This window comes from Sceloporus occidentalis, unplaced genomic scaffold, assembly GCF_023333645.1.
Source record: "Sceloporus occidentalis isolate IW3139 unplaced genomic scaffold, rSceOcc1.0.p SCAF_1, whole genome shotgun sequence".
Lineage (NCBI taxonomy): Eukaryota > Metazoa > Chordata > Lepidosauria > Squamata > Phrynosomatidae > Sceloporus > Sceloporus occidentalis.
Window position 1 is genome coordinate 34,911,507 of NW_028316981.1, and position 26,529 is coordinate 34,938,035.

The 26,529-nt window shown below is 41.2% G+C and overlaps 1 protein-coding gene across 1 annotated transcript in view; it reads right to left on the bottom strand.

Annotated features, from left to right (window-relative positions):
• Positions 1-20,217, bottom strand: part of LOC149321303 (succinate--CoA ligase [GDP-forming] subunit beta, mitochondrial) — a 279,860-nt gene extending 259,643 nt beyond the window's left edge. Inside the window, exon 1 of the mRNA XM_089519254.1 lies at positions 20,115-20,217. Within this exon, the coding sequence (XP_089375380.1) occupies positions 20,115-20,195 (81 nt within the window). The 5' untranslated portion in view covers positions 20,196-20,217. The remainder of the gene's footprint in view (positions 1-20,114) is intronic.
• Positions 20,218-26,529: the final 6,312 nt, after the last annotated feature.

Genomic DNA, 26,529 nt, shown 5'->3' on the forward strand with positions numbered 1-26,529 from the left:
GGATAATGGAGGCTGATGGTTGTAGAGGGGGTGATATTCACAAGTCCTGCAGAAGATTATACTGAAAGTGAAGAGTAGTTTGGATGAGGTCTGAAGAGGTCACAGCAAGTGAAGGAGACACACACGGGACTAGAGCTGGCATAGTTATATCTGATTTCTAGCTTTGAGGGACCTTTGCAGTGTAACAAAGACCTGATGGCCTTCACATGGAACCGACAATGGGTTTCTGCAATGACTGATGGCTTTAATTTCTGATTGTCAAAAAAATAATTGCACGTAGGACAATCTCTAGATAGATGGTCAGGGTAATTGGCTGGGAACACATCAGGGGGTAGATTATCTTACTCGCCCTGTTACCATTAGTGCAAGGGGATATGCAGGGAGCAAAGGGAAGGACAGAGTGATCAGCACACCCATTTAATCTTCTTCTTGATACTATCTAGGACCTCCATATGTTTGGGTCCACGTTCATTTCCTTTGGGAACTTTCCGTGTTTCAGAGATCTACATGACATCTTAAATCATGCCTGGCTCCACATATAAAAAATATAAAAAGCCCCATATACAGCACAGGAATACAGGGCATGCTAACAACTCCCCCTTGTCTTCTGCACTGCCAGGCTCAAACTACTAATGGTAAACGTTTCCCCTTTAAAAAAGTTTGTCTACTCATGTCCGACTGTAGGAAGTGCTCATCTCCGTTACTAATCCAAAGAGCCAGTGTTGTCAAAGACAACTCGATGACCATGTGTCTAGCATGACTGTACAGAACACTGTTATCTTCCCACCGGTGGTACGTATTTATCTACTTGCACTTTTACATGCTTTCCAACTGCTAGATTGGCAGAAACTGGGACTAATGGTCAGAGTTCATTCCGTCATGTGGCACTTGAGCTTGCAATCATCAGAGCCAGTGTCTTAACCACTAAGCCACCACGTCCCTTTCAATCTAGTAGTGCTTAACATATATTGGAAGATCCCCCATCAGAATATTCCAGATTGGCAAACAGGAATAACGGTTAGAAAAAGAGATTATATTTACATTTCTAACCATTAAAAGTCACTTGGATTGGATGAGGGAAAATAGACTTAAACTGAATCCAAATAAAACGGAGGTACTTGTGATAGGTAACCCCAATCCGGGTATGGAGATAAATTCGCCAGTTCTAGATGAGGTCACACTTCCCCTGAAAGACTGCGTCCGCAGCTTGAGGGTGCTCCTGGATTCGTCGTTTCAGCTGTCTTCTCAAATTGATGCAATAGCCAGGAGTGCCTGTTATGAGCTTCGGCTGATACGCCAGTTGCGCCGCTATCTGGAGCAGAGGGACCTAGAAACGGTTGTACATGCTCTAGTAACCTCTCATCTTGATTACTGCAGTGCGCTCTACATGTGCCACGTCCAGAAGCTCCAATTAATACAAAACATGGCAGCCAGACTGGTTGCCAGAAAATCCAAGTTCGACCATATTACACCTATTTTAAAATCATTACATTGGCTGCCTATTAGCTGCACAGTACAAGGTGCTGGTTATCACCTATAAAGCCCTACATGGGCTGGGTCCAGTCTACTTGAAAGAACGCCTCCTCCCATACAATCCTTCCCGTACTCTCCGATCCTCCGGGAAAAAACTTTTACAATCTAGAAAGACCAGACTGGCGGTGACCTCCCAGAGGTCCTTTTCTGTCACCGCTCCAAAAACATGGAATGAGCTACCAGAAGAGATTAATCAATTATCCTCGCATGAGGCTTTCAAAAAGGCAACAAAAACCTTTCTTTTCCGGCAGGCCTTCCCCGACTGATAATGTCCAGAACCAACTGAATCTCTCTCCTTTTATTATTTTTCTTATTTGTGGTTTGTCTAGTAACTTTGTCATATTTTTATGTATTTTTAACAATGTTTTATTGTTTAATTTTATACTTGGGAGGGAGGGTTGGGCTGGGGTCTTGTGGGGCTTGTTGTTTTTATTGTTGTATATTTTATAAACTTTGCTGTTACCCGCCTTGATCCTCAAAATGGAAGAGGCGGGATATAAATTATTATTATTATTATTATTACTACTTAAGCATAAAGTTTGACTTAGATATTATAATAATAAATAATAAAAGTTTTATTTCTAGCCCGCCTTTCCAGAGATCAAGGCGGATTATAATAGTGGATTTTGCAATACAACAACATACAATTTACAATAAAAACATTGTCAGAAATTTACAATTACATTATATAAAACATTATATAAAACAACAACAACAATAACAATTCCAAGCTAGCAGCAATTGTAACAACGGTGAGGGGGAGAGGGATCACAACAGGGCTATTGGGGGTATGCCTGTTTGAAAAGCTACGTTTTCAGCCCTTTTTTAAATTGGGCTAAGGAGGGGGTCGAGCAGAACTCGTCGGGGATCGAGTTCCAGAGCTTAGGGGCCGAGGTGGAAAAGGCCCTTTGTGTAGTGATGGCTCGTCTAGCATCTGGAACTCTTAGGAGATGTTTATCACCCGATCTGAGAGTGCGGGGCGGATTATATGGAGAGAGGCGGTCCTCTAAGTACCCTGGGCCCAAGCCATTTAGGGCTTTATAGGTGATAACCAACACCTTGTATTGTGCCCGGAAGCGAATAGGCAGCCAATGTAGATCTTTAAGTACCGGTGTTATATGGCTGGCCCTGGAAGATCCAGTGACCAGCTTTGCTGCCATATTCTGGACCAGTTGAAGCTTCCTGGTTTGGTACAAGGGTTGCCCCATGTAAAGCGCATTGCAGAAATCCAAACGAGAGGTTACCAGAGCGTGTACCACTGTTTCAAGGTCCCCCTGGCCCAGGTAGGGTCGCAGCTGGCGTATCAACTGAAGCTGATAACAGGTACTCCTGACCGTTGCATCCACCTGAGATGTAAGGTGAAGCGACGAGTCCAGGAGCACCCCCAGACTGTGAACAGAGTCCTTCAGGGGAAGCGTGACCCCGTCTAGGACAGGTGGACAAATCTCCAAACCTGGACCTGGGGAACCTATCACAAGTACTTCCGTTTTCTCTGGATTCAGTCTGAGTCTGTTTTCCCTCATCCAGCCCATTACCGAGTCCAGACAAGCATCAAGAGGAGAGATGCCATCCCTGGTCACTGCATCAGTCGGAGACACAGAGAAATATATTTGTGTGTCATCAGCGTACTGATAACACCGCGCCCCGTGTCTCCGGGTGATCTCTCCCAGCGGTTTCATGTAAATGTTAAATAGCATGGGAGACAGAATATTGCCCCATTAAAGGGGAGTTCTATTTACTACACAATGTTTGACATATACAGTATTTTATTTTTGAAAACACAGCAATTAAATAATATCATTTTTATCCTAATTGGCAAAATAGTAAAATAATGAATAGAGATATAAAGAAGTAAATAATGCAATTAAACCCGGTATCCATATTTTTCCAAAAGGTGTTATTGTAGCAGGAATATTTCTCACTTCTGGAAAGACATGGAAAGGCAGGGAGGGGGAAGGGTAAAAAGGGAATAATATGTAATATTTTGTGTAGTATTATGCAATATCATGTACTGAAGTACTGTATATACTCAACTATAAGTCAACTTCATGTATAAGTCGAGGGCAGGTTTAGGGGCCAAAATGATGGATTTTGACATGACCCGTGGATAAGTCGAGAGTAAGACTTAGGGTCATGTAACAAAGGATCTAAAGGATGAAGCAAGGGAAAACAATGCCAAAGAACTTATGCATAACTGTTTGTGTTCACACTGAAGGATAGATAGATGAGAGAACAGAAGAAGGTTAGTGCTTCCAGGTTGCATTTCACCAGGAGATGGTTTCTATTTTTATGAGAATTAAAGTACACTACTTAAATTGACCCGTGGATAAGTCGACTCATTTTTGGGGTCAATTTTTTGACTAAAATTTCTAGACTTATACATGATTATATACAGTATTAAAGCAACAAATACAAAGATTTTTCTTAAATGTCAACAGGTTTGTTTTTTTTTTAAAAAAAAATGGCAAAATAGCAGTCCTATTTAACGAGTACCAGTGTGTAACATGCATCTGTGATAAATAATCTATGCTACTATAACTGGATTATTTTACTGCTCACAGATGACATTTCAGCTTTATTCAACTTATTTTTAACCCATGTCCTAAAACATCCTAAGCATATTTACTATCAGTAACCTTCCTCAGAAGGAATTTTCACTATCTTTAAGGAAGCTTACTCTCCAGTAACAGAGCACTGTCTTTCTACTAAGAGTATTTCAACTTCAACCTGAGGAAGGATGGAATAGAGTAAATGCAGTTTAAGGATAAAAACAGAACTCCCACTGATACCATAAATCCTAAGTACAAGAATTTGCCTTTCAGGCAAGCCTACAATCCTATGCTTGTTTGGAATAAGCTTTATCAAACCTACTGGGATTTATTTCCATGTACAACTAGATTTAATCCTCTCTCCATTAATAATAAATCTGACATTCCCCCTTCTAATCAAAGCATTGCATTAAAGTTAAGAATAAATGTACACTTAGGTTAGTGTAAACTGAACTCTTCTGTAAGGAAGATGGTATTTTCTACTAAAATGAAACTTACTATGAATAAATTATTTATGCTGTAATGTGATGCATAGTTGGAAAGGTTTTCTGAAAGCAACACCATTTCCTTCCTATAAATGCATTTAGGGTCAGTATTAGTTTCTCACTGCCTAAGGCAGTACACTAATAAGCACTGTAATGTTAGGACCATGGGGGATCTCAAACAGCAACTATAGTTTTGGGATTTCCCTTAAAGGACTCTCTCTTTCAGATTAAAAAAAAAAGTATTATGCATTCAAAGATCTTCCCAGCAGTGAGATGAGTGAGGTCCAAGTATCTCAGCAGGCAAAGGAAGAGATGCATGTTCAAATTTAAAACACTACAAAAATAACACATCTCCTTCTCCACCCTACCATTAATATGATGAATAGCTTCCTCTACATTTCTTCTGTAACTTATATTTTCCTCTTTTAAAAAACCCAATACTTCTAGAACTGGATTACTGGATTAATATTACTAGAAAAGGATTATAATTCTTGTTAATCTAACTCTTCATTCCAGCCAGGGCTTGTCTGAGCACATCAACTTTATACAGCGTGCTTAATTTGCATATACATAATGATATATAATGAGGCTGGAGAGAGACTAAGGATCTGTAAAATAGCGGGAAACTAAGTACAATGCTTGGGATGAATCCACACCTTCCATCGTTTCACAGATCCTTGTCTCTCTCTCCAGCCATGACTCTCTCCAGCATCACAAATACAGTACAGGTATATTATTCATGGGTAGCCGTGTTGGCCAAAAAGCAAATCCAATAACATCAAAATTCCACCAAACAGTGATTGCTTTATTGGGACAACCAAAATGTGCAATATACATGTTGCAAGCTTTTGAACCTCCACTGGCTTCTTCATCTGGCAAAGTGTTGAAAACCATACAGGAGGGGGGGGGGAATTGAAAATGTTAGTTATGGGCCTGCATTTTGCTATTTTTGTTCTTAGTTCAGATGTTATGGAAGAGTATCTCTTGCAGGCTGGCACCTCCTCCTTTTGGCCATGTGGCAACTAGGAAATTCTCAAAGTCCAGCAAATTTAACATCCATTTGCAAATTTATCATCCATCCTTTGTAATATCGCCATCCTTTTTGAGGCCACAGGCCCCTGTGTTAGGCAAAGAAAATTTCTCAAGAAGTATTCATACCTTTGTACCAAGAAAACATTCAGTGGTATTGAGGTAAAACATGTCAATGTAGTCCCAATTTTAGGGGGGGGGGGGATTACCTTTGTTGGAGGCAGAAACCTCAAATAAGAAGGCCCCAGTCCACTGGACATACAGTACAGGTACTTAGCTAAAAAAAGTCTTAGATGTTGGAATATTTCAGATATCAGAATTCCAGACAAGTGATACTCAACCTGCATTTATTTTCCAGCCTGCCTAATTCCATTTTAGCATCCAAAACACAGTCCAGGCAACCAGCCATAGACTGATTACTACACAGCTGATACCCAGAAGCTAATGAGCAAAACCAGTCACAGAGCCATTTACAGTTCAGCACTTATTATCTTAGTCCCAAACAGAGTTCAGCAATGTTCTAGTCAGGGAATGGCATCCAGAGTCAACAAACACAGTCCAGGTCAAGCACAGAGTTCAGGAACACAACAGGTAACTAGGTAGGTCATATAATCTCTGACAATTTATAGAGGGCAAGGCTGGGAATTTATAGATCAGCAGCTCAACACAACTGCTGCATAATTAATTACTGCTTCCTAGAAATCCTCTGGGACCTCCTTACGACCTCCCTTTCTTGTGCAGGTAAGGGTAAGTTATCTTCTATATCCGAATGGGCAGGATTTTCTGCCAGAGCTAGTACTGCAGTCTGTTCTGTCTCTGAGACATGTGGATCTGGAACCTCCTCCTGCTCTGGTTCAGCAGCAGATCTTCATCAGGTCTTCAGTCTCTGAGTCCACAGCCATGTTCTGAAAGCAGGGCACGACATCCTCAGGGCTTGGGAATCTCCAGATACTGTCAGATTTCAATTCCCATCAACTATAGCCAGCTATGTCAGTGTTGAGGATGATGGGGGCAACAGCTCATCAGGATCTCAAGAGCCATAGGTTCCCAACTCCTGTTTAGTTTTCCTAGTCATTTGGTGCCCACCTCATCCATTGTGGAGACAAAATCACTACTGAGGACAGGCACTACTAGCCCTAACAAAAACTCATAAAATTATTTGCCAATACCACAATAAAATTGATCCCATCATATTATTAAATTAATCTACTGGTATATTACACAGAGACCATCTGCTTTCCCTTAAAACAGTTAATGTCAGTTTTAATTGAAATAAAGCTCTCTCAGCACTAAAAGTATATTAAGACTGAATTGCAAGGAGGAAGTGGAGGAGGAATTGACCTCAGAAAGTAAACCTGCAGATGAACTCATAATTACAAATAAAAGCTACTCTAAAACCCATTCAAGAGTAGTTTTAATCTCATTTAAAAACAATTTTAATATTACAGTTGATTTAGCGTGAACATTACTTTTGTTGGAATTAATCGAGGAAACACATAAGGGTACTGCTCAAGAGGCATCATTTTTATATCTAAAGATCTAAAACAGAGTCTCATTTCTGTAAAAGAAATGCTTATGTAAGATTTCAGCAACAATTACATATGACATTTAGGTAAAAGGATATTAATAGGTCTGCACACTATTCATTAGTAGAACCACTCGAACAGTCACTGGTTAATTGGTTGGCACCCAGTTTCCATTTTTAAATAGTGAGGAATATAGAAGGGGACATTTATTCAATGTTTGGTTATTTTGGTTGTGGTATGCTGCCATTACATCTGTCACACTGCTGACAAAATCACCACCAACTAACTGTTAAATAAATAAAAATTTTATTTCTATCCCGCCTTTCCAGGGATCAAGGCGGCGTACAATAGTGGGATTTATCATCCCAATGACAGATAAAAAGATTACAATAAAAACATTACAATATCAGCATAAAAACAACGGCAATACACAATAACACTTCCAAGCTAACAATGGGGGGAGGGGAACATAATAGGGCTATTGGGGGTAAGCCTGTTTGAACAAATACGTTTTCAGCCCTTTTTTAAATTGGGCTAGGGAGGGGGTCGAGCGGAGCTTGTCGGGGATCAAGTTCCAGAGCTTAGGGGCCGCAATTGAGAAGGCCCTTTGCGTGGTGACAGCTCGTCTCGCATCTGGAACCTTTAAAAGATGTTTATCCCCAGATCTGAGAGTGCGGGGCGGATTATATGGAGAGAGGCGGTCCTCTAAGTACCCTGGGCCCAAGCCATTGAACATTTTTTCCATTTTTGAATCATGTATTTAACATGATTAAATAGTGGTCTATTTAACTATATATTATTTTATTAAATCCACATAAACACAGTCACTGTTCAAATAGTGGTCTATTTAACTATATATTATTTTATTAAATCCACATAAACACAGTCACTAAAATAAGAACGCATTCTCTTTGTTCACAGAAAATGTACACAGGTATCATAGAAAGTTTTTTTTTAAAGTCATTACACTTTCTTTCACACATCAGGAAGAATGTGTCTCAACATGGCATTACAAAACACAGCACTAAATTTTTATTTATTTAATGGATTTATATCCCAGCTTTCTCCCAAAATGCAAAGTGGCTTGAAATTGTGAATATTTTGAAATTTGGCTACTACTTCAAAATTAAAAAGTCCCTGTCCGTTTGATCAAAATGACTTTTTAAAATCACAACACTGCACTCCTTATTTCCATAACAAATAGCTAAGCCTTCAAGTTCAATAATATGACATTTCCAACACCAATCTGGAATAGCTCACAACATGGAAATGTGAGGGTAAAGTCTCCCCAGCCCCTGAAAAATGTGTTTCTTTTTGTAATTTTTGGCATAATCCCTAATCACTACACAACTGGGCCAGTCCCCACTTGCCAAACACTATCATGCCAGGACAACTTTCAGATAAGTAAAAAGGGGGGGGGGGGGAGGATTTGGGAAATAAAAATAGACATTCTGTGGAGATGGAGCAACCAACACCCCCTTAATAGCCAAATGCTATTAAGAATCACACACACAAAAAGAAAACCCCTCAGTTTAGAAGCAAAGCACTGTGCAAGCCATGAAGACGCATAACCAATCTAGACAGAAAGGGAGGGGTTTTTTTTGCACTGTTGCCTAGATAACATGCCTCCTTCCCGCACTGTTGCACTACAGTTCCCAAGCAAAGGTGTAAGAAAGGAAACACCAAAACAAAAATTGCTTGCCTATTCAAAAATGTGATCCTTTTCTATCATTTTTCTAGAAAAAATATCTGCAGATATTTTTGTGACTCAATTATGATTCAAATTTATATATTAATAAATTAATATTAATATTAATAAATATTAATTTCTAAAACTTATAAAATTTAGATTGCTAAAATGTCTTATTCCATCCACCAATGGGCAAGTTCAACCGCATTCAGCATTTTTACAATACTTTTCATCTGAAAAACCATTAGTCTCTTAATTCTTAGTTGACAAAACATTTCCAAGGCTACAAGAAAATGCCTATTTAGAAGTAAATTCTTGGATGGGAACCACCAAAGAATACCAGGTGTTGTAGGCTATTGTTCAGAAGAAGGCAATGGCAAACCACTTCCAAGTATTTCTTGCCTAAGAAAAGAAATGGGAGTACCACTGCATTTGATTGTCCTGATGCATATCCTGTACTCAGGACAAAAGTGTACTGTCAGAACTGAGTACAGAGAAACAGAATGGTTCCCAATTGGAAAAGGGGTCAGGGAGAGGCTGCTTACTATCACTCTGTTTATTCAACTGGTATGCAGAAAACATTGTACACAGAGCAGACTTAGAACCACGTGGAGTGAAGATTGGTGGTAGGAACATTAGCAACCTAAGATATGCAGACAGCATAATACTACTAGAAGAAGTCAACAAAGACCTAGAGCAATTATTGGGGAGGGTCAAGGAGGAAAATGCCAAGGTAGGCTTGATGCTGAACATTAATAAAACAAACACAATGACCATGTACGATCTACAAAAATTCATCCTATATATATTGAGAAAACTGAAATAATGAAAGAGTTCCCATACCTTGGATCAAACATTAAAAAGAATGGATACTGCAGTCAAGAAATTATTATTATTATTATTATTATTATTATTATTATTAACCTTTATTTATGAAGCACTGTAAATTTACACAGCGCTATACATACAATCTTTTTAGTTAGACGATTCCCTGCCCTTGGGCTTACAATCTAAAAAGACATGACACAGAAGGAGAAGGGAGTGGTGGAGGGAAAGGGTAAGAGGTCCAGCAGTTCCTCTCTACCTCCAAGGCCTGGACCAAGGCAGATGGACTGGAGGGAGGGCTTGGGTTCTTAATGGATGGTTAATCATTTTCCAGGGAAAATACAGGAAAACTATGAAATGAATGGATAAGATCCTAAAGTGCAAAGATATAATTCTGAAAACTAAAATGAGGACCATCCAAGCCATTGTATCCCCTAACGCCATGTTAGGAAGTGAGAGATGGACAATGAAGAAAGCCGATAGAAAGAAAATAAACTCTTTTGAGATGTGGTGCTGGAGAAGAGTGCTGAGGATACTGTGGACAACCAAGAAGACAAACAAATAGGTTCTAAAACAAATCAAGCCTGAACTCTCCCTGGAAGCCAGGATGACTAAATTGAGGCTGCCACATTTTGACCACATCATGTGAAGGCATGAATCATTAGGAAAGGTTGAGGACAGCAGAAAAAAAAGGGAGACCACATGCCAGATGTATGGACTCAGTCTGAGGCTATGGGCCTGAGCCTGCAGAACCTGAGCAGAGCAGTGGAGGACAAGGTGTTTTGGAGAGGTCTCGTCGCTATGGATCAAGATCGTCTTGAGGGCAGTTAACAACAAGAAAACCTTATGAAATTCATGATGTCACAATAAGTCAACAGGTGTCTTGAAGGCACACAACCACACATACACACAGAGAGAGGTTGGGACCAGCAAATGAATTAAGGCCTGTTTTGTCCCAAGAGCGATGCTATGGACTTTGGGTGTAGTAAGGCCTCTGGCTCCTAGGAACAGAAGACTTGTCCACAAATTTCTTAACTTTTCAAAAGCTTTACTGGTTATAAACACAAAAATATGAAACAGATCTCCTTTTTCTCAATAGTCCTTCTTAAATACCTTGCTCTTTCTTTTTGGTGAGTTTTATCTTTCTTCTTCTGTAGACTTTATCTTTCTTCTTCTGTGGACTTATCTTTGTCAAAGGAAAATACTCTCTCCAGGTCTGACTTGGCTGAAATCTTACTACACAACTGAAACTAACTAGAGGGAGACAGTATAAGACCCTGGGATTTCCCACAATCCTTGTCTTTCTTAAAGCTGTAGTTCTCTAAACTGATACATAGAAAGTCTAATACAATCTCAACTAAATATATGTCTCAAGAGCATCAAAGATGCTCTGGAGGCATGACAAGGCCAATACTAAAACTCTGTAGCATAATATATGCCACTAATATTCTCTTTAATCATTCAGAAGCAGCTGTTTTCAGGTAGAAAACTGGACTAACCTTCTCATTAGTGAAGAACCTTGATGCCAAAACTCAACTACACATTGAAGACCCCACGCATGATGCCTCTTGTTTTCTCAAACAAACTCTTACTGTTAAGAAAAGATTATGTTCTCAAGATTTAATACAGAGCTAGGCTAGAAAAATTCTTGTAACTGAAAGCCAGGCAAGACCAATTAACTACATTTGTGCAGCTCCAGGTGGCACATGATTTTTAGTATCCTTTCATCCTGCTAAATGTTTTTATTTTACCATATGTCTGCAGTTATGCACAGAAATAAACCAACAGTTAAATACCACTTTTAACTCCAATAAAACAAGAGTACCTGGTACTGGAGAACTATCATATGATTAAAAATTCCAATAGTGGAAGACGGACAAAAATATGAAGCCAACACAACAGAATAGTAGGCAGAGGGAATTAGAAGCCATTATATATCCTTCTCATTGGCAGACAAGTGGATAGAGATTGTGTAGGTCTCAATCCAACTGCTCATCCCAATTACAGTAGGCCTACTGAATCAACTGCAGAATGGTTAAATAGATACATACATAAATCACATTGATTCAATGAGTTCATTCATTTATGTCATTTATTTATCATCACTTGACCTGTCCAGGCCCCAAGGGAAAGCATGGGTATCTACTGCATTTGGAACCAGTGAATGCATTTAGGGCCTTTGTGTAGTTGCTACCTGCCGACCAAAATATCCTAATGCTACCAGATATGGTCTGATCTCAGAAGCTAAACAAGGTCAGCTCTTGTTAGCACTTGGATCGGAGACCGTCAACAAATACCAGGTACAGTGCGCCTGCGCCATACACGGGCGCGCCTTACGCGGCCTTGAGTATACGCGCTCAAGCCGCGGGGCGTGCGCGGGGCGCAAGGGGCGGCACGTCCCATTCAATTGAATGGGCGCACGCGCCCGTTGCGCCCTGCGTGCTTCCACGCCGCCGTGCCGCCGCGCCCGAGCCCCATTGTTTCCAATGGGGCTCGAGCATAGGCGGAATTCGCCTTACGCGGAAGGATCCGGAACAGATCCCCCACGTAAGGCAAGGACGGACTGTAGTTCAGGCTGTATTTCAGCAGAAGGAACTGGCAAAGCCAAACCCTACGAAATTCATGGGGTCACCATAAGTTGACATGTGACTTGAAGACTGTAGTTATGATCAGGTTGTTACAATGTACATCAGTGCTTTCCATGCTATCTGATACAGGCCCCAGCATATATTTTTTCAAATTGTGAAGGACTGGCACCATATTTGTGCCCACTGGCTACAACTGTACTTTTCTTTCTTTCCTGGATTTTTCAGGTATCAGCAGCTGATGGCTTGTAAATTAGCACTGGTCCAGGGCCACCACTTCAACCAGCAGGACTTATTATTATTATTTATTTATTTATTTATATAGCACTGTAGATTTGCACAGCGCTGTACATAAAACAATAAATATATAAGAGTAAACCCACCTATGGTGTACAATCTAAGAGATAATAGGATAATAATATAAAATACAAAGCATTACAGGAAATGGTATGATAAACAGGCAACAAAAGAACATCAAATAGCAAATGATAATCACACAATGCCTGGGAATGCTTCTCTGAACAGGATGGTCTTCAACTCCATTTTGAAGCTGGTTAAAGAAGTGGTGGCCTTGCTTGCAGAGGAAGAAGGTTCCAGGAGTGAGGGGCAAATCCTAGATGGGGCAGAGAAAATCCTGGCAGGGACAACCAACCCTGACTACCAGAACGGAGGGCCCAAGTGGGAAGGTGAGGAGAAATAAGGTCTGATAAGTAAGGAGGGGCTAGCCCATGGAGGGCTTTAAACGTTGACAGCAGAAGCTTATACTGAATACAGAAAGGGAGGGGGAGCCAGTGAAGGGATGCCAACAAAGGAGAGATATGGTCACAGCGGCGGGCGGAAATGATAATGCGTGCAGCTGAATGCTGGACAGAAATTAATCATAAGTGATTGGAATGCAAAAGTACAAAGCCTCAGTGGAAATCAGATGAAACTGTTCAAGCAGTTAAGAGAAACAAAAGTAGATGGTGACAAAAATAGCGTCAGAACAATGAATGTAACTTTTCAGCGACATGCACGCAGGGACAAAGGGAACAGCTGTAATAACTGGTGAAAAGAAATAAGTGACAACAACAAAAAAAGAAAAACAAGAGACCTTCTGCAAGATCCAAGAAATCAAAGGGAAATTTAAACAAGCGTGGGAATGCTATACGACTAGCAGTTTAACAAATTACACAACCAAGTACAAATAAAAAGACAATGGAAACAACATACAGAAGAAGTATATAAATGAGATGAAAAGATTAGAGATTCATTCAAGGAAGAACCATTTGTAGATGAACTTACAATTTTAGAAAGTTAAGTGTAAGCTGTACTCAGAGCACCTGGGAGAAATAAATCACCAGAAACACAGTATACCAATAGAGCTACTTCAAGCTAGAGACAGAATCTAGTCTAGTTCTAACAAAAATCTGACAACAAACACAGAAAACAAAACAAAGACCCACAGACTGGAAACACTGAATATACATTTCAATCCCCAAGAAAGAGGACATCAGGGACTACAGTTAACCACAGGACTGCTGAATCAATTTCCCATTCGAATTAAGTGATGCTTAGAATTCTACAACAAAGGCCATTTATCATACATGGAGGGAGAAATGCCAGATGTCCAAGCTGGGTTCAGGAAAAGAACCACATGGGATCAGATTGCAACATACGGTGGTTAATGAAGTGCACTAAAAAAATCCAGAAGAATTTCAGCCTGTGCTTTATAGATTATAGCAAAGGCTTTGTGTAGATCAGGGGTAGGCAACCTATGGCCCGCGGGCCGGATGCGGCCCGGCGAGGCCTTGGGACCGGCCCCAGCCTGGTCCTGCCACCAATTGCCGCCGGGGCCTTTGGCCTATCAGGAGGAGGCAGGCAAGGGGGGCAAGCGGGGGGCAAGGGGGAGCAAGCGACGGGCAAGGGGGGCAAGCGGGGGCAAGGGGGGGGCAATTGTCTATAGAAGCCTCAGAAACATGCATTTATATTAACATTTTTTTAAAAAATTAGCAATTTTTTTGTGTGTCTTCCATTTTTTTTTTTAAAAAAAGTGTCCTCCATTTGAAAATTTTGTCCCACATTTGTCCCGGTGTGTGTGTGTGTGTGTGTGTGTGTGTATATAATTATTTAATTATTTATTTTTTGGCTTCGGCCCCCCAGTTGTCTGAGGGACAGCAACCCGGCCCCCGGGTCAAAAAGGTTGCCTATCCCTGGTAGATCATGCAAAACTATGGCTCTTCCTTTAAAAAAAAAAAACAGGTGTATTACAACACATGACTATTCTGATGTGTAACCTATACACAGGACAAGAGGCTACCCTCAGGACAGAATACAGAGAAACAGAATTGTTTCCACTTGGCAAGGGGGTCAGGCAAGGCTGCTTTTTGTTGCCCTATCTATTTACACTAAACATATCTTACACAAAGCAGGATTACATGTCACTAGGAGAAAGGAGGAATGAAAATTGAAAGAAGAAATTGAACAATTTGAGATATACAGACAACAGCATAGCATTATTAGAAAATCGCAAAGACTTGGAATGATTACTGAAGAAAGTCAAAGAATAACATGCAAAGACAGGTTTACAGTTGAACATTAAAAAAACAAAAATAATGACCTCAGATTATTTTTATATCCCTTTAAGATAGGCCATCAAGACACTGAAATACTGTATTTTCTGGCATATAAGACTACTTTTTAACCCAGGAAAATCTTCTCAAAAGTCGGGGGTCGTCTTATACGCCGGGTGTCATCTTATAGGGCAGGTGCTGAAACTTCTGAGCTGGACTGGAGAATCTGGTCACCGCATATGGTGGGGGGAGCTCAAAAACAGTTACGGCCACATCCCCACCGTATGTGACAATCGTATGAAAGCAGGTACCACTCTGATAGTCTTGGAGACAGGAAAGGCTGGGCAGGCAGGGAGAGTTGACCAATCCAAGCAGGCTTTGTGTACAACAAGATTTCCTGCTAATTACCTGCATGTCATAAGTATTTGAATTAAAATTAGCATATTGAAATCAAATCTGATGTTTTTTTAAGTTTTATTTGGTGTGCGTTGGAAGAGGGGTAGTCTTATACGGTGAGTATATCCCAAACTCTATATTTTAACTGGAAAAGTTGGGGGTCATCTTATATGCCCAGTCGTCTTATATGCAAGAAAATACGGTAGTTCATGATTTTCCATGCCTTAACTCAGTCATTAATTAGAGTAGAGAGTGCAACCAAGAACTGAGAAGACTAGGACTTGGAAAGGCTGCTGTGAAGGGACTAGACAAATGTATATTGAATACTAAAGTTCAGGTTTTTCATGCCATCATGTTTCTAGTTTCTATTTTATTTCTATACCGCCCTTCCACTGATCAGGGCGGTGTACAACATATTAAAAACACATACAAAGAATACATACATTAAAACAAATTAAAAGCCTAGTCAGCCAGCCATCTTGCCGACAAGAAGAGGGGGGAGGCCATCAGGATCTTCAATCGGGGAATGCAGCTCTTCAGTCGGGGAATGCAGCTCGAAATAAGAAGGTTTTCAAATCAAGTAAGCTTGAGGACAGTTAAGAACAAAAACAACAAGAGGACACTAAACAGACTGGAGGAGGGGATCTACTGCTTGTCTTGAAAGCATACTTCTGCCTTAATCTACTAGAAGGGCTTCCTCAAGCTATCTGTCACACCACCTCTACCTGCTTTCTGTAATACTGCTACAATAACTCTAAGCTACCCTTTATCTTTCTTGTTTTTCAAATGTTTAGGGAGTTTTGGGGCAGCCTTGGGACAGCAAAAATGGGGTTAGGATCCAAATATGGCCTGTTTTAAGGACTGAGCAAACATAAAAATTTGGACAGATTACAGAGTTGCAGTGATAGATCAAGCTAGATTTAAAGCTAGAGTAAATAAGGTCTTAGCCACATTATCTTCAGTGCCCTTAAGATAGGAAAACTACTTGTTATGAATCGATAACAAAGTACAAATTCCAGAGGAACGCCTTTGTTTACTCTGGTGTTCAAAAAACACAGAGAAATTAGCACAGCAGGTCACAGTGACAGTACTTATCCCTATCATGGCACACCAAACTGGAAGGTACACACACAGCTATAGCACACTGATGGTCAGTGGCGTCCCCATCCTTGGTGTCACCCGGTGAGGGGGGGCTGTCAGGGGAGCAGTGGCAGTCAAAAGGATGCCTTCATCCCTTCTCCTTCACCACAGCAGCAGTGGTCTCCTCATGAAGAGACCATCAAGCCACAGCAAAACCGGTCAGGCATGCTTTGCCTTCTCTTTCGCCGCTGCAATCTCCTTATGAAGAGACCATCGCCACTGTGGCAAAGCACGGCCAGGTGCACTTGCCATTCTCTTTCACCACAGCAACCTCCTCGTGAGGAGACCATTTCCATCACAGCAAAGCAGGACTTGGCACACTCTGCCTTCTCTCTTGCCACGGCAGCCTCCTCATGAGGAGATCGTTGCTACCACGGTAAAGCATGGCCAGGCATACTCAGCCTTCTTCGTCACTCGCCGCAGGTACAGCGGATTTCTCAAGAGGAGATTGTGGCCACTGTGGCAAAGCCGTGAGGGGTGCTCTCACCCCTTCTCATCCTACAGAAGGAGGAAAGCCCAGTCGGGTGCCACTCCACTCTGCACCCCCCAATGATGTCACTACTGATGGTAGCAACTCTTTCAACCTCATTACCCAAAGCAGATTAACAGGAAACAATGCAACATATCAACCACATTTGCTCTCTCTCTTGATACCTTGCCCCAGGTGGACCAAGACACACTCCAGTGCTTTTTCCGAGAGCCACATGTGATGTATGAGTCCACCTGCTCTCTCTCCATCTCTTGGAAGTGAGATGATTTTGCAGTGTCTCAGTCTAAAGAATACTTGATCCAAAGGCAAAAGATGAAGAAATCAGAACAATGCTTGCAGGGAGCGAAATGCACTCCCAGAGTCCACCAGCCTCCCTCTAAAGGTTTAGTTTGGGGTTTTTACTCCCTGCCCCCCAATCCATTTTTGCATAGGACTGTCACCACACCCCACAACGCCCAACTCCAAAAATCAAAACTGGAAATTATTTGGTTGTTGGTTGGTTAATTTGTCTGACAATTCTCAGCCCTCTGCGAGCCTGGTTCAGCCTGCGATTGGTGCCGAGAGAAAAAATTCCATCCAACTACCATCCCAGGCTTGCCAAAATACCTTAGCTGTGCTCTATGACTTATATATTCAGTCTTTCATTAGAAAGTGTCATATGCTAGTTGTCTCACAAGCATATCTATACACCTTGTTACCAATAGGTTTCTGATGCTGAAGTTTTATTGTGTGCTCTTTTTGGACTGTGGCCTGCATTTTTATTTCAAAATAAAACAGATTTCATGAAAAATGTCAGGTGAAAGAAACCATGTCATGTAGTAACCATACTTCTATAAATAAAATTCTACAATAGGCCCTCCATATTTGCTGAGGTTAAGGGGACAGGACCCCTGTGAATATGGAAAAAAAACACTAATAAAAAATACTAATTTTTCTCCTTAGAGAACATCTGTCTAGGAATCTCTAGGTCCTCCAGCACAACTCTATGGTCAACATCTGCCAGACGTTGATCACTGAATCACACTGGAGGACCTACAGATGCATAGAGTAGTATTTTCTCTAGTAACCTCTAGGTCCACCAGTGCAATTCCTCCGGCAGAGTTGCGCTGGAGGACCGAGATTCTTAGAGAAAATATATTAATCAAATCCACAAATATGGAGGGCTGACTATAAGGAAAGCCCCAATGAAATGTTCCATTGACTGTAGCCTCCTGTTTCCAATGTGGATGGCCAAATGTCACATCTCCAAGAAAACTCACAGATGTAAATGAGCACAACTGCCTTCCCCAGTTGTTTGAAACACTTGGGAAAGTTATTTTTTATGCTGTAAGTCCTAGAAAATCCCAGCCAGCATAGTCATTGACTATTAACACAACCACCGGCACAGTAATTTGGGGAAGTTGTCCAAAGTACCAACAACAACAACTTCTCCAAGCTCCAAAGCAGAGCCTATTTATTACAACCTTCTCCACTAGAAGGAGGAGGATGGGTGGAGCTACAGCACTTAAAGTGGTATTCAACTGCATTATTTCTACAGTGTAGATGCTCCGTAATGCTAACATGGTGTAATGGTTTAAGCACTGGACTAGAACATTAGTAAGCCAGGATTCAAATCCCGCCTCAGGATTGAAAACCTACTGGGTGACCTTGGGCAAGTCACACTCTCTCAGACTCAGAGGATGTCCATGGCGAAAGCCCTCTGAACAAATCTTCCCAAGAAAACCCCACGATAGGGTTGCCTTAAGTCTGAAATGACTTGAAGGCACACAAGAAGTAGATGCTCCCTGCAAGTTCCTCTGGGCTCCTACATGAGCACCCAAAGGAGACGGAAGGCACAAAGCCAGAAAGGCAATGAGTGTGTTGCAATGCTCAGCTCCTTCTCCAGAATCCACTGTGGTGACTGGACTTTCCATCTACAATGTCGCAATAATGCAACTTTGACACCACTTTAACCATCATGGCTACATGTATGGCAGCTTGAGTGCTGGACTACAACTCTGAAGACCAGGGTTCAATTCCCAGCTCGGCCATGAAACCCACTGGGTGAGCTCGGGCAAGTCACACACTCTCAGCCTCAGGCAAGGCAATGGCAAACTTCCTCTGAACAAATCTTGCCAAAAAACCACAGTGATAGGTTCACCTTATTGTTGCCATAACTTAAAAATGTGTTCAAGGCATACAAAAACAACAAGGCACCAGCACTCTTCAGCAGAGAGGCTAAAAGACCTTGTAAAACTACCAATCCCAGGTTCCATCAAATTGAACAGCAGCACTTAAAGCGGTGTCAATCTGTATTACTTCTACAGGGTAGATGCTCCCCCAAAAGTGCCTCTGGGGCAAGGTGACCAGATGTCATAACCTTAAAATAAAGTGGACTTCTCCAGTGCATGGGAAAATGTACAGAAAGGAGGACAAGGCCCTGCAAAATGGAGGACTTTCAAGAAAAGAACTGTAGAACACAATACCAAATAAAAGCTAAAGACACTCATATATACTGTAAAAGCAAATTCATGCTCCTTAGTTCTGCTCAAAATGGAAGACCTTTTGGGATTATTTCTGGAGCAGAGGCTGAAGTGGACGATGTGTCCTGGAAAAGGAGGACGACCTCTGGTCACCCCGGTCAAAGTGGACACTCCAGCGGGTGTGAAAATGTACCAAAGACAAGGCACTGCAGAATGGAGGACATCCATGAAAAATGTAGGGCGCGACCAAATAAATAAAAGCTAGACGCACTCATAGGTCCAGAACACACTGAAGAAATAAGTCAGTTTGAGACTGCTTTAACAGCCATATATATATATATATATATGGCTCAGTGCTAGGGAATTCTGGGAAGTGTAGCTTTGTGAGGATTATTCCTGCAGTGCGTTTGGGATCACAGAAAGATAAAAGGCATGATGCCATGCTTCTTGCACAATGCATCTGAGGAAGTCTTGGAAGGCTCTTGCACAATGCATCAAAGGGTGCTACAAGAGCTCTCTGCAACATTGGTCCCCAAACTGTGCCTTTTAAGGGGATTTTGGACTCCAGCTCCCAGAATCCCAGACTGTGGGCCAACATGGCTGAGGCTTCTGGGAGCTGAAGTCCCCCCTCCAAAAAAAAAAACCCTCTTAAAAATGGGCACAGTTTCAGGGCCAGGGCTATTATCTTTGCACCTGTGCTGTTTGGTGGTGCTGAGGATGGAGGGCTTTGGGGAGCCCCTCCTGGAGGGGAGGCTGGGGTGCATGGAGGTGTGCTGTTGTGCTCCAGGGCTGAGGCCCAGAGGAGGAGGAGGAGGCTGGGTCTGCCTCTGCCTCTCTCCCTCCCGCACTCACCGCCGGGCTGCGTCCCCTGAGCAGGGAAGAGGCTCTGAGCAAAGCCACGTCCCTCAGCATCGCCGCCATGGGCGCCGCCATCTTCTTGAAGCCACACACGAGGGCAATGGGGCGGGGAGGGATAGTAGGAAGGCCCATGATGACTAGGCCTCCGCCTCCTTCTCCTCGTCCCTCCTCCCAGCCGCCCTCCTTCCCGCCCCCAAGCTCCCCTGGAAGCCCTGGCCTCCATGGCTGGGAGGGAAAGGGGCAGAGTGTAGCATACATGAAGAGCAATAAAAAACATCATTGGCTTCAGTTGATTCTAGTGTGGAACTGTAATACTGCATTATACCATTGTATAAGAATTGTATAATTGTAAACAAACAAACAAGTTTATTGAATAGCCCAAGGGCCGTTTCAAAACGCTCAAAACATAGTAATAGAAGCAATGCCACACACATATATGTAAAATGTTAATATAGTGCACTAAGTGCAATAAACCACAATATAATATACTATATATATGTGTGTGTGTGTGTATGAATAGCCTAAACATGCACAACTTACATACAGACTATACAAATCTAAAAATATACAATATGTACCGAAAGATATACATAATTGTATAATAATTGTATAATTGTAGTTTATGGTGGCACCAGAGCTCTCTCTTGAGACACATTTTGCCACACTATCACTAATAATAATAATTCACTTGTTACAGGTTTGTTTGTTTTTTGGTTACAGTTTTTCCCCCCTCTTATTTATAGGTTTTTTAAATATTTTTGTTAAAATATGTTTTATTCTTTTAATAACTTATCTATTTAAATATCGTAATAATTTAGTTCCTTTTTATTATTATTATTATTAATTTAATAGTTTAATGTTTTTTATTGTACTGTTTTTAACACTGCGGAGCCGCTCTGCTGAGTCCCTGTCCTGGGAAAAGAGTGGGATACAAATAAACATAATAAATAAATAAATAAATAAATAAATAAATAAATAAAAATGTTTACACGTATGCCATGCTGGCTCTCTCTTTTCAGGCATAGGATAGCACAAAATTTTAAGGTTTGGGGGTCAACAAAGCACAACAAACTAGTATTGTGAGATATTCAGCTTTCACTGTCAGAGAGCTCTGGTGCCACACAGTTTGTTAGTTTGTTGTGGAACCAGAGTTCTGTGACAGAGAAGACTAAATACTTCACAAAACTACAGCCCCCAGAATTCCATAGCACTGAGCTGTGGCAGTTAAAGCGGTGTCAAACTGGATTATTTCTGCCGTGTGGATCATGCAGCCATAGTTTCTGTAGGGTGTATGTGCTTTCATGTTGCCTGCAGATTTATGGTAACCTCATCAGTTTCATTGGGTGTTTCTAGACAAGAAATCCTCAGAGGTGGCTTTGTCAGTTCTTTCTTCTGAAATATAGCCTGCAACACCTGGTATTTGTTGGTGGTCTCCCATTCAAGTACTAACTAGGACTGTGAAGTCGAAGGCTTTCATGGCAGGCATCCATAGTGGGTTTTTCGGGCTATGTGGCCATGTTCTAGAAGTGTTTCTTTCTGACATTTCACCAACATCTGTGGCTGGCATCTTCAGAGAATGCTGACCTGACCCACTCTCTTAACCCTAACCCTGACACACCTTCTGATGCCAGCCACAGATGCTGGTGAAACTTCAGCAAGGCCCGTTACAGACTGCCAAGAAGCGGCAGTCTGCCGCCACCGCCGGTTGCAGCGTCTGGGAACCACAGCAGCCAAACAGCGCGGTTCCCAGACGCTGCAGAGAAGGAGTGCGAAAATTGCGCTCCTTCCTGGGCCCTGGAAGAGGCGCCGCGAGGTGCTAGTCGCGCACTCGCAGTGTCCCTTCCGGGGCACGATGTGCGGACGCAAAGTGTCCGCTACGTCAAGATGGCGGCGGCCGTGTGGAACGGCCGCCGCCATTTGTTACAGACTCAGTCCGTGGTAGGGTTAGGGGCGTCTGGAAGAGACGCCCCTTTCTAACCCTTGCACAGACTATGGATGCCGGCCATGAAAGCCTTCGACTTCACAGTCCTAGTTAGTACTTGAATGGGAGACCACCAACAAATACCAGGTGTTGCAGGCTATAATTCAGAAGAAGGAACTGACAAAGCCACCTCTGAGGATTCCTTGTCTAGAAACTTGTCTGAGTCTGTCCTAGGGTGCCCGTGTGTAACGGGCCGAAGAAACTCTTCTAGAACATGGCCACATAGCCCGAAAAACCCACAAAAAACTAACTAGGACTGTTTTATAAAAACATACTAAATGCAACAACAATTAAACCCTCTATAAATCTATAGTTATTTAAAAAAAACTTGATTATCTTGCTGAGACTTGCAGTCCTGAAAATAATAATAATAATTTGCAGGGCTACTTGATTCCCAACCTGGCTGTAGACTCCTCAAAGATGAAAGGAAAAAACTATAGCATGAGCTTCAATGGGATGTTCACTAGAATTTCCTAGGTTCATACACAGATAGGTTGGGGACAGGATTGTGGACATGTTAGTTGACAAAAGCATAAAATAGTGACATCGACTACTACATTTTTAACACTGTACATTGAAAGAAAATTGCTGGTGGCAACACAAACATTAGCACTAGATAATCCAATTTAATATATACAATGTGTGTGGGATAAGAAAGCCTACTTTTGCTGGGATCGAAGAGTAGTACAGTCAACCCTTAGTATTCACAGATTCAAACATCCACAGCTTGAAAATATTAAAAAAATATGAATTCTAAACACCAAATCTTGATTTTGCCATTTTATATAATGGATACCATTTTGCCACACCATTGTATTTAATGGGACTTGAGCATCCACAGATGTTGATATCCACAGCGAGTCCTGGAACCAAATCCCAGCAGATACCAAGGGCCCACTGTACTGCATGTGTTTCCATGTAGTGAGCAGTAGACTCTAAATGCTTTTTAAGTAAAAGGTACCACACACTTGTATTAAATCTTTTTTTTCTTTTGCGCTTTCTCCCACATATACACAGAAGTGCAACACCAAACTGAGTATAGTCAGCACTGAAATTGATGTGCCTTACTTCTAAGTAACTATGCCCTAATTACATAGAAAATGTATTAATAGATGCCTATAGGAATTTAATTGGAAATGAGGGCAAAGTACATACAGGCATAACTAGCATCATTTAAGATTTTTGGGTTTTTTTTTTCTTTCTAGTGCAGGGAAGATGTTTGAACTTCCCGGCAGGATGTAATTGTGAGCCCTTATCACATGAGAAAAAGCCAAAACAGATGCTGTCATAACACTTCCATTCTTGTCCCGAGGGAGACAGTTGTAAAAACCTGTCTTTTTGTCAGACTGGAAAAAATATGTTCAACAACCATCTTCTTTGGGAAGAGAACAGAAGTGCTACAACAGCATGTGGAGAGGCATAGAGAAAGCCGCTACTCTCCCATTCCATTTTGGCTTTCTTTTCTCGGGTGACAAGGTTCCAAATGCTGCATGTTAGTGCATTTCTGTGTGTTAGATTTTGTTTTATTTTTTAAATCCAGAATCACATTCCATTATTTAGAAGCCTACCCAAAGTGGCATGAAATCTTGGTAAGAATTTAACAGTGCTAATTCAGGAGAGAGTTTAATTTAAACTTCATACAAAAGACATCATGAAGTGGTGTGAGGGATATTTTTTTAAATAGCGAAGAATTAGTTGGCAAGGATGACTGGAACAGATGCCCAAACCCAGTATTGCAGTACATGTTGACAATGTCAGACTAGTGAAGAGGAGTATTTATTTATTTATTTATTTATTTGCTCTCTAAGGTTTATGAAGGGAGTTTGATAGTACTGAATTTAACAGTTTATTTAACAACACAGTGTCAGATGGACTCTGGCTTGGTAACCCAGGGTTCCACTTCAGTCAAGCAATTAAACCAACTTTATATTGAATTCTTATAAAAACATGCAATGGCAGCATTTAAGCAATGAAAGTCTGTGACAAACAAACTCATCAATATGGAGCAAACACTATTTCCAAACTAAAAATGTCACATTTGTTCTTTTATATCTTGTTTCATATTCTGGCTTTTACCAACAAAACATGTCAAAATGTTGGAAGCTGCCCAACTTCGAAAAAGTGCTGGCTGAGCAGGGCTTCAACCCTGCATGATCAAGCTGGCAGCATCCTAGCTAGATCAGTGACAATTTAAGTATGGTAACATCCAGGGGCATCCTGGATCCCGAATTCAAGCTGAAAGAGGTAAGCGGGTTTATTTGCCTAAGTGATAAGCTGCATAGTTTGTTGGGGAACCAGTGTTCTTTGACAGAGAAGGTTAAAATGTCTCACAAAACTACAGTTCCCCAAATTCAATAATATTAAGCCATGGTAATTAAAAGTGGTGTTGATTATTTCTGCAGCATGGCTGCAGCCGTGGTCACCTGGCTCTTCTTTTTTGTCTATTTTCTACCATCACTTCTCTTACAACATGGAGAAACATCATTACTCATCAGGGAAGAGGTTGAATATGATGTAATGTTGAATACAATGGCTGGATTAGCCAACCATTCACTCCCTGCTTGGCCCCCAAGCCACTGGTAGCAGAGTGATTCCTTCATGGCAAACCTCCTGGGGCGTGAGTGGGCCCAGAGTACTCCTAATTCCTTTTATACTTCGATATAGACGCATAGCTGTTCCTGCACATAACGCATTTCTAATCATCATAGACATTCAGGCTCGTGCTTTCAACCCACCCACCATGCAGCACTTAGGCTTGAAAAAGGCCTCCAACTGAAGTCAATTAGAGGTTTTTTCACATCTAATTGCCAGGTAGAGAGTTAATCTTCATAGAGATTGCAGCATGCAGAGAAGGGAGAGACAATTCTTCCATCCAAGTTGCACATGAAGTTCGAATTAATCTAAATTGCTGCAAAGTTTCTAGGGCAAGAAGAGAAAGGAGCAAGGCAGAATGACGACAGAATACTATGGGCCAGATGTCATCCATAGAGCGAAAATCTTCGATCCATCCCAGTTCAGGGAAACAAGCCAACTTCAAACTATGGTTTACAATTCTGGCTTGTTTCATTATACAGTACTAGGGAAATGAAATGTGTGATCTGCCAGATGCTATTGGACTGCAGTTCCTATTATTCGTAGCCGACATCACCAAAAAACAAAGGACAGTGATGGTACAATCTAACAATAGCTAGAAGACCGTGTGTTCCCACTGCTGCCGTGCATCATAGTTATAATAAATTCAATTTGCGGTTCTGACAGAACAATGCATTACAGTTATTTGAAAATGAAATTGAAAACTCCCAGTTTCCTTTTCATGGATCATACTGGAAGAAGAGAAGGAAGGAAAAAAGATGCAAGACCAAGTCTCACATAAGTGAAAACCAACCCATAGTTTACTGTTAACAACTGATTCAGATCATGCAGTCTTGTTACCTGTTAAAAATCCCTAGACTGCATTTTCATGCATGGGATCAGGTTTAATCCCTAGGTCAACTCAGCTGTCTTTATGGTTTGTTGATCAATGACATAACAATGAGAAAGCAGAAAGACACTGACATGATACATGTTTGAAACTGTTGGATTTGGCATCATAGAGAACTGAGTTGCAAGTACAACTGCTAGTCCCACTGATTAAGATGGAATTTACTCTGAAGCGATTGTGCCAAAGACACACCTATAGGCTTCAAAGAGATAACAATGGTGTATTACAAGATATCATACATCACCTTGATCCTTATTTCCAAATAAAAATTAAGATTGCTAGTTCAAAAATGATACTAAACAGCTTTGTTTGTTGTGGGGGCAGAGAAATGTGTTCTCCTATTTCCTTTTGTTCTGGTAAGTATGTGTTAATGCTGAAATAGCATGCTCTTTTTCATATTATTTGTATAGATCTTTCTCTGAACTCTGGTTTGTTCAAGATGAATGCCATACCCAGTGCTTGGCTGGTGTGCCCAGCAGTTCAAGAAATTTTGTTTATCATTAACCTTTTATTTAAGCATAAAGCCTATTTGACAAATACAAACTCATTATAACCAGCAGGGCTGCATGGAGCTTTCAAAGGAAATAAATAAATTAATACCCTGAATGCCATCTGAGCTCCTGCTGATACATGTCAAGAATAAAACAGCTTTTACAGCAGTGAAGTAAAGAGCATTTGTGTGTTGTGTGTATGCATGTGTTTTCTTAAAAATAATAATAACCGTATTCTAATTTAGAATTAAAAAGACTAGGAAGCAAAATTGATTTACAACATCATCAGTCCCAATGGGTTAAATATGAATTTTTTGAGCTAAAATGAACGAGACTGTCCTTCAAATTTGCTCCCTCAAAGAAATAACAATTTGTTTTGAGACCAGTTTGTAACACCTTTGACCCATCAAACTGAAGAAAAACTCAGTGGGATGTGAAAGCCATCAAGCATCTGTG